Source organism: Strongylocentrotus purpuratus, unplaced genomic scaffold (genome assembly GCF_000002235.5).
Source record: "Strongylocentrotus purpuratus isolate Spur 01 unplaced genomic scaffold, Spur_5.0 spur5_scaffold_6, whole genome shotgun sequence".
NCBI lineage: Eukaryota > Metazoa > Echinodermata > Echinoidea > Camarodonta > Strongylocentrotidae > Strongylocentrotus > Strongylocentrotus purpuratus.
The window spans coordinates 42,852,747-42,862,638 of NW_022145612.1; the positions used below are offsets into that span (position 1 = coordinate 42,852,747).

The following is a 9,892-nucleotide window of genomic DNA, read 5'->3' on the forward strand; positions in this document are numbered from 1 at the left end:
AAAAAAAAGGATCTCAGGGATGGGATGTTAGTATACAGATGCACCTGTTGGTGCCTCAATTGTTTGTACCCCCCCCCCCGCATTTGGATTAGGAACCATGTTACAGTCGACTCACATCCAGCTTATTTTGCGAGAGGCTTGGTGCTAGGTATGCATTCCATCTTAACTAAACGTTATCCTTATTTTCTCTTTTTCTTTCCCATAATCTGCCTGCCGTATCCATGACGGCATTTTATCGCTGTCTTATTAGGTGTCTGATACCTAAGACAAGTGGTACAGTGTATACGCATATCATTTCACGGTGCTGTTTACATGTATACATGACAACCCCATTGTGCGTAGTTCAAAGTACGGAATATACAAGTGTTATTGAAATCGAATTCCGCCGAAATGTGGAGAAATGTGTGTGTACAATTCAAATTTGAAGTTCAATATACAAAATGCGGAATTTCTTTGAATTAATTCATAAATGGTAAAAGCACGTACAAGGTGATAATCATAAAAAAACATGCCGTACACCGCTGCTGTAACATTAAGACAAATAATTTGTATTCGGATATTTATTATGCATAACAGATCCGTAGCAATCTGGACCCTTTATGCGTAGGATTTCGAAATCAGATAAACACAGACACCTTTAAACATATCTATTTATCGAAACCTCCTACGTTTGGTTAACTAGATGAAGTTGGAATAAACTCGATTCAAATGAACTGCATCTCACTAAACATGCTAACCCGTAAAAAGCTTTTTCTCCAAAAATAAATGCACGTATATATGCTTATATAATATTAATACCGTCAAACCTGCTTTAGTGACCAACTGTATAAGAAGACCATCTGTCTACAAAGACCACAATTTTTGTTTCCCTTGACAAAGTTTTCTCATTGAAACATGTACTAAAGTTACCTGTAGTTAAAGGCCACCTGCCTATAAAGACTAATTTTCTTGTCTCCCTTGGGTGGTCTTTAGCAGTGAAACCTGTCTATAAAGACTCTTTATAGACAGGTTTCACTGCATTATCACAAGTAGCGAAAGATTAACAGCAGAATTTGGGCATCATAAAAGCAACTGTTATACATTGAATCGTGTGGTATTTCTTTAAAAGTATACAGACAGAGCGAACATTCAGTGATACAACTTTGTTCCAATACTATCGGGTTATGCAAGTTTAGCCAGCCGTACAAGAGACATCCAACGGAGCGAGGAAATCAATTTCAAATACATCCACTAACGGTGTGTCCGCACTGCTATCAAGACAACATTACAGATGAAGAGCGAAAGTAAATGTCAAAGTAATAACGTATCCTTCTACAGAACGGAAACATAATCAAACATGGTTTACCCTGCTTCAAAGCTTGGACAAATTGACAATTTTAGTCTTGCACAGTTACAGTTTGAAAACCACCTGATAGAATATTAGAACTCGCAACGATTCTGGTCAAAAAAATAAATACACACTACTAGGCTACTCCAGGTACCCGAATGTATTTTACAGTTTATATTACAAATGTTTAATTGGTGTATATACAGACCTTTCCCTTTTTGCAATATGAATGCCAGTCTGCGGTGAAAATAAATATAAAGAGTACGTCAGAGGTTCTTGGTAATTGGTGCCCGTGCGTCACCAAGTAAGTTCAAAACATAAATGGACATCAAGAAAATGTGTCCTTTTACTTCATATTTGATCTGATAAAAGCTTTTAACTTGCATTTAGGGGATTTTAAGTTACATGTAATACAATGATCAGATATACTAGCATAACATATTAGATGTGGTCTGTATAAAGGTTTGGGACACAATAGCATGGACGTGCCCTCATCTTATCCTTTGCGTACATTCCTGTCACCAAGATGTCGCCGCCATCTTTGAAAGAGAGATAATTATAGCCGAGTGATCTAGGTAAGGAGGGGAGGAGCAGTGTTAATGAGCTATCGATCATCCGATTTAGAGGCCTGGGGATAAACACGTCCCAGGTGTATACGAACGAATGGCAGTTCAATGGTAAATCAGGGAAAGGTGGGCATTCAAATAATATCGCCTGGTTTTGTGGGAATAATAACCTTGTTGCCTAGGTTAAAGACGAGAACATGTGAACATTTAAACCACCATAGCTAACCAAGTGCTAAGCACTATTTCCACCCAGTTATTTAGCTTGCCTTGAAAAAGAAAAATCTAGGATTCGAAAATATCACATCCTAATATACCTATCTCGATTCAACTCTCTTTCAATTACAGTCTCGAGATTCGTTAAAGAGCAATTTAAACTCAGTGTTTACATAAGCCATTTAAGGAAATTGTTATGAAATCTGAAAGAAAATGGAGCTGGCCTTATTAATGCAGTATAGTTTGGACATTCAATGTGTGAGTATTCCAACGAAAGTAGAAAAAACAGCCTGCAGGAATAATTATATTAATCTGATCTGTCCCAGATTGTAAATTGTAGAGACTGTAGATGGCGTCGCCAAGTGAATGGATCGGAGTAAAAATAGCACAATCGTTAAATCTTCCTTCTCCCTTTCCATTCCTGAGGCAGTTTTGAGATGCTCACGAATATAATCTTATTTCAACTTAATGAATACCGGATTGCCATTGATTACCATTAGACATTGAATGGTGGTCAATAGAATTTAATTTACTCTGGATTATATTTACAACAAACTATCCAAATGCACCTAATTTCCAGTGACCTATTTTGCGGTTTGAAATATTCAACTTAATTTTAAATATCTGCATTTTAAACTACGGAATCAAGTCAGGTTATACTTTTATTCACACTGTCCCTAAACCAATTAGAAAAATAATATGCGGTGGAAGCCAAATAGAACCGACTATTTCTGAATACTCGTTTTATCGACCGGAATAATGCGGAAAGAAAATATAATCAATTTGAAATTTAAGTTTATGACCATTCATCAAACTATGTAGTGAATTCAGTCTTATTTTAAACAATGTTTTTCCTCATAATGATAAAAAATATATCGAGATTTCGAGAAGAATAGATACACCTTTACACAAATTCATTGATTTGAAAATTATGTGTGCGTGTGTGCTAACGATGACTCCAAAAGCCTCTTATTAACACAGCATGAGGCTTAACCTCTGAATAAGTTAACGATAATGACTCTACTGTTACATTTCCACGGTAACGGCATTTGTTTCTTCGTCAACTGCCCATATCACCTGCCACATATGCATCAGCACCATGTATTACTAAAACATCAACCATATGCCTTTCGAAACTAAAGGAACCTGATCGTTTGCATCAAGTATGCAGTCATCGATTCCTTTATTCACTGATGGAAGAAATTTTCAATTGATTGTACGTGTTTTTACAAATGAAATCATACAAGCTTTGACAAATCGCCATTCATCCCTATGGATACACACACATGCTTGTCAATAGTCATTACGGAAACCAATTGGTAAAATGAAAATGTATATTATACAACATATATTTTCCTTTTTAAATTTGTTTTTCCCTTATTGTTGTTGTTGAAGTTTTCTTTAATAACAGCCTAATACCAATACCTCGAACCGTACGGTTCATGGATTTCATTCTAGTATATACCTTACTTTTGGAAACGAATTTTTTTACTGAGCGGCATTTAAGTAAAAAGGCGTTGTATGCTACACGTACATTTTGTGCATTCATCCGTTTGATAGACCTTTTAAGAGAAGACATCGAATTTCTCAGGCGTTAAAAATGTTTTGTCAATAAGGGTTTCATGAAATGCATTGCATACTCAGAGAGGCGCATGCAATTGGGTTTGCGTTGACAATGTAGACAGTCACTGCGAACAAGGTAATATTCTCAAATTAAATATTATAAAAATCCTGCGTCCATGCATACTACTATTCTGATCACGTATGATACCGAACCCGGATTTCTGAATATTGTCGACTTCCAGATCGAAACGAACCGAATAAATTTTGTCTAAAGATAATTTAAAGACCCTATCCGATGGAAATGCAACTTGATATAAATGGAAAACTGAATGAATGTAGATTGCGAGTATAAAGTATTTACCTTTTCATTATTGCACAAAAGCAAATTAAAACCTCATTTTCCGTACCCTTCCAAATTACGGGTCAACAGGGGTCAAAATTGCCGAGTTACAGTGACAACATAATATGTGGACCCGACCGGTATATAGCTGAGGCGATGAGCCTTGCTTAATTTACCAACTTCCGAGTTTCCAGAGAGATGATACTCCTCTGACAGACACTAACATGGCATATAATTGATATTATTGTAATCTATGGCTTATAAACTTTTCGTTGATATACAGTGCGTCCCAGAAGAAACGAAACCGAGAATTATCGACGTTTGATCATAACTTAATCACAATTATAATTGATGAATGACACATATTTGGAAAGCTTAGATCCTCCTCTTTAATCTGATGTAATACATATAATGCATATTTCACGCATGAGTGATTAAGATGAATTTGAAGAGAGAAAATCAAAAAGTAATTTAACGGACGGTATCTGAATTTCAAAGAGAAAATCACATTTCTAGAAAGTTGAGTTTCTGCCCTTTCATATAACACCTCAATCACGAAAAATGAGCTAGGAATGACAAAGTTCTGTATGTTTAAAGTAGTGCTTGCATTTCCATAATTTTATCAAACGAATTCATTTTCACTGGCTGCCTGCCTTAGCAACACACGGAATTAAGAATAGACTTAACTCCGTTTTGTCGACAATCGGCCGTAGACGAAAGACTTCATGCATGGCTGATTGTCAACGAAACGGAGTCAAGTCTTTTGACAATTCTGTTTTTTGCTACGGCAGGCAGCCAGTGTAAACGAATTCGTTTGATAAAATTATGGAAATGCAATCACTACTTTAAACATACAGAACTTTGTCATTCCTTGCTCATTTTTCCTGTTTGAGGTGTCACAATTATGAAAGGGCAGAAACTCAACTTTCTAGAAATGTGATTTTCTCTTTGAAATTCAGATATCGTCCGCCAAATGACTTTTTGGTTTCCTCTCTTCAAATTCATTTAAATCACTCATGCGTGAAATATGCATTATAAGTTGCATCAAATGAAAGAGGAGGTCAGAGGATCTAAGCTTTCCAAATATATGTAATTTATCAATTATAAATGTGATTAAGTTAAGATAAAACATCGGTAATTCTCGGTTTCATTTTTTCTGGGACGCACTGTATAATTCATTCATTTAATTTTTCAGTTCGGATATGGTCTTTAACTCATGTGCAACAATTTTGTTCTCTCTCTGGTCATGCCTTGATTTGGAGCACGAATATTACTGTCCATACGGCATCATAAATCAGCCTGTGATTCTTAGCAAAAAAGAAATTTCACGCCGAAGGCATATCTAATTTTAAAAAATTAGGATATTTTCAATCTGGATAGATCCTATCCTAGTCTAGGTACAGACGCATATTTTCCCTTTCGATAAGCAACGACTTAAATCATCTAAATTACAAATGAATAAAAAGATTTCGGTGTGGAACAACTTCAATCAGATATGATTTCAAGAAACAAAATGATTGCACCGGTTTCTTCAGCATTTCCATCGGAATGTGACATATAAGATTACAAGAGCAAACAAGCATACACAGATTAAAACAGAGCTTTGAATAAAAAAACTTATGCTACACTAACGAAAATGCATTACAAATAGCATATATCATGATATTACGTAATAGCTTGAAATGGTTCATTCGATTCTCTAGCCTTCGGAAATTTCGTCGATCTGTCCCGGAATCCTATGTGCTTCCAGCTCTGCTATCTTGGCTCCCGTAGTCCGAGAGCTCCCGGTGGTAGTAGTTGTGGTGGTTCTTTCTAGAAACTGGAAGAAATCCTCATTACCCCCTGGGAAGTCATCCTCGTCCTGCGGTTTTTTCCGCAGGATGAAATTCTTGCAGACCTCCCATATTCGGGATAGCTCCTCGCGGATGTGGCGATTGAGCATGCCGTAGAGGATGGGATTGACCACGCAAGAAGAGTAGGCAAACCATGTAGTGACTCGCTCCCATGCATCCTGTCGATGAAAGGCACCATGGATCACACCAAACACATGCAGGACGAAGTACGGCGTCCAGAGCAAAAAGAACGCGCCCACGATCAAGAGGATGGTCTTTGCGGCTTTCAGATCTCCACTCTGCGACGGTGATTCCGAATGCTTTGATTTCCTCCTCGCGAATCTTTTGATTGAGAAGCAGCTCTTCCCGGGTGACGTAGGGGTAACGTCCCCTTTGTCAGTTGATTTGGATCCACCATCGGCCCTTCCAGCTCCTCCCCTTGCTTGGCTGACTGTGGGCACGTCCCTGCGGGTTGTCGAACCGTAGTTCTCAACTGACGGTGTAGGGCACACCTGACGTGCCGCTTCTCTAGCTATCTGAAACACATTGATGTAAGTCACAACGACTATTAAACCGGGGATAATGAAACACAATAACGCCAGCATAACCACATAGATCACATGTGTAATAGATTTTTCCCAGACAAACGTGCAGTGTCCTCTGTTGGCATTGAAGTTATAGGAGTTGAGCCCGACCAGGGGTGGGACCGAGAGTACAGCGGATTGTAGCCAGATGTACACAATCAGAAGGATCGACCGATTCATGGTCATCTTTACTGCATAGGCCATCGGGTGAGCAATGGAGTAATAACGTTCAACACTGATTACACTTAAAGTCAAGATAGAAGAAATAGCGAAGAAGGTGTTGCTAAAGCCGTTGATTTCACAGTACACCTGTCCAAGGCTCCACTCTCCCATGGCATATGATGCGATGGAGAATGGGATGACGGTGATCGAACAGAGGAGATCCAGGGTGCAGAGGTTACCCACAAAGAGATGTGTGAGGGTGTGAAGGGCTGGTGTCTTTACCAATATCGCCAGGACCGTCGCATTAGCGATGAGTGCAGCTAGGTTGATAATGCTCATGATCAATAGTTCAAAAATTAATGCTACAGAGGGGGACGAACCCGGTTCAGAATCGGTAATGTTAGGCGCCATTTTGTCCTGCTTAAGATTTATCCTGCCTTGTAAATAAACCCAACACTACACCATGCAGCTACCAAAGATTCGCACTCACCGTTTTCGTTTCAAGAGGTCCACATTTATCTGTCATATCATTATGTTATGATAAAGATGATACAAAGTTTCTCAAAATAATGAAAGAGGCTTGTACGATTTTCAAATGGTACAATACTTGTTGTCAATTTATGTTTACGGCACGAAAGTGCGATTACCTGCGTCGATATGACCGCCGCGATGAGAGACAGTAAGGATACGGTGCGGAAAGAAGTTAATCCCGACTCTAATCAAGTCCATTCTTGAAGAGCATTCTGAATTAAGATTGCGGTGCACATCACTGGACAGCGAATCTGAAGATCAAAAGAGCGAATCAAGTTGTCCAGCAAGATTCATCAGAATTACATGGAGCTCGCGTTTCAGGTGGCTAATCAAAAGAAAGACGATACCTAAATCTTCTTGCAGTCTCGATGCCAATATAGTCGTGACATTAAACTATTAGTAGTATGGGCGGACAATACAATATATTAATCCATATAATATACATAAAATAACCTATAACATGTACACGAAGGTTGTACTCTGCATATTTTGTTCTTTTGTATAAAGCTGGACAAAGTCTTGACGCAAAATGTTTTAAACAGTGCAATCAAAAGCAAATTCGCTACACCATTGGCTAAAATCTACTGACCAAATTCAGAAACGCTCAGCGTGAATGACGCATTTAAACGGCGATAGGAATAGTCAAGCGATCACTCGAACGCAGTCACAACTTCTCGAGTCTGTTCTCTTCTCTTGCTTTTGTTTTCGATTTGCGAAAAAGTAAATAAAGGTACTCCAGAATGCCAGTTTGAAGATGCCAATTTGGAGAACCTGATGAGAAATCAGAACACTTTGTTCTTCCCCCGCCTGATGTATGCAGTCGACGAAGGACCTTATTTTGGTGATAAACGTTGCGCACTTTCTCGACCCCAATCAATAATTCTCCGTAGAAGATGAAAATGAAACACAGGCAAAGCGCCAAGTATAGGGATGCCTCGACCCAAGCTTCTCATGTACGCTCTCCTTTTTCGAGATGAAAGTTGGAAGTAAAGAAGAAAGAAATGCGTATCGAGAAGTAAATGATTGAGAACACTCTCCCGTATGCCATTAAATAATCAATACAACTGCGATTTCCGTAGAGTGTTGTGTTTCTAGTTTAAAGACCTCAGCTCCATGCAAATGATGCTCCTGTGATAAGTTTCCTTCTCTTGACAATAACACGATATCAGGAAAAAGATGCATGCATGTGCACATTCTTTTTAATCTCTCCCTTCTTCAAAATGTTTGCGAGCTGGTATAATAAAACATCTCCCAAATCCTTCCTTATTAAAACGTACAAGCTTCAATCTGAGATGTCCAATCAACGAACATTAACTTATCTGTTCTCCTGAAATGGATTGGCTTCTTCTCTTCGGTATTAAGGAGAATGTCACTTGCTATCAGAGAGAGAGAGAGAGAGAGAGGGTGGGAGAAGCTATGAATGACTGAGTGAGAGCCAAGTCCGCAGTTTGGCCCGCTTTATTCGACTCTGCATGTATACTGCACCCGCATCAATAATACAACCAGCGTTCAACTGGAGCATCTCTGGCGAATCGGTGACGTCACAATCACATCAGCAAAGACGCCGTGAATATTCATGCACTTGATGGTGGAAGGAATGTTTTTTTTTTTTAGGGGGGGGGGGGGAGCATTGCTTGATCACTTGAAGGGGAGCTGTTGGGTAAAAATGGCAAATGTCCAACTGTACAAGGAAAGATAGATGAACAGGGGAACTTTTTACATTTTACTGTTATCATTTGAAAGATTGACAGATTTCCTGTCAACAACTTGAGATTAATAGACGACAGACATACAGCCCACCTCTCTTTCTCTCTCTCAGCGACGCCCCTTTCAGCATGAGTTAGCATGGACGTGTCTAGGTACTGTATAAGGAACAGTTGACTAGTCTCATCTTGACCAATCATTCGATTCTAAATGTCTAGTACATGTCTGTTATGCATCCATCGAATCAAAGAGTGATATATACAAACGCAAACTAATATCAAACGCTTCATGAAAGCTATACGTTTCACAATACTAATGAATGTCTTGTCATGAGTTGTCCTATCGAATACTGAGCATGGAGAGTTTTGTCTTGATGATGTTATAGATATGATCTTACGTTTTACAGGCGCGCACATTGATATTTTTTAAAATTATTATTAGTCATTATAGAACAGTTGCCTTCGAGATATGCTGGAGCAATATAGTTATCTTTATGTTTGCAATCTCATTTTTACGATTTCGGAAGTAACTGCAAATATAATGATGGTAAGAATTTCAAAAATTGCGTAACGATACGCTACATCATCATGCTTATTCAAAAATATATCTCTGGGTATTAATCTGTCATAGACAACATATATTTGTTGTGTAATAGTGAGAGTGAAACTGTCATCCATGGCTTCCTGAGAATACATCACCTCTTAGCAGTAACAGCGACTTCAGAATGGCAATGAATATAATTATTTCGAAAGACGGTACATAATTTCTAGTTAGTGGTATTTGTTTATGAATGGGATCATGTATTTAGAACAATTATCCTATGTTAGTGTTAAAGATTGAGAACCGCAACGCTTGCCTATATATATACAAAATCAGGTGTGGTAAATAGCTATTATACTACAATTAGAACCAGGTTTACATTATCATGTTGTGTCTTCTCTTTCCCTTGTTATATGTAGTGCGTAATGTATATCGGTTAAGAGTTCACTTGGGCATTTCAAGAGAGTGAAAGAATTTCTCACTGCCTACATTTCCTCTGTGCCCGAGAATGAATAATACATATTCTGTCC

At 38.4% G+C, this 9,892-nt stretch overlaps 1 protein-coding gene across 1 annotated transcript; it reads right to left on the reverse strand.

Moving 5' to 3' along the window:
• Positions 1-5,155: 5,155 nt before the first annotated feature.
• LOC593008 (histamine H2 receptor-like) lies at positions 5,156-8,411 on the reverse strand. The gene has a single exon (XM_792506.4). It carries the CDS (start codon positions 6,996-6,998, stop codon positions 5,709-5,711), a length of 1,290 nt encoding a protein of 429 aa, XP_797599.4. The 5' UTR covers positions 6,999-8,411; the 3' UTR covers positions 5,156-5,708.
• Positions 8,412-9,892: the final 1,481 nt, after the last annotated feature.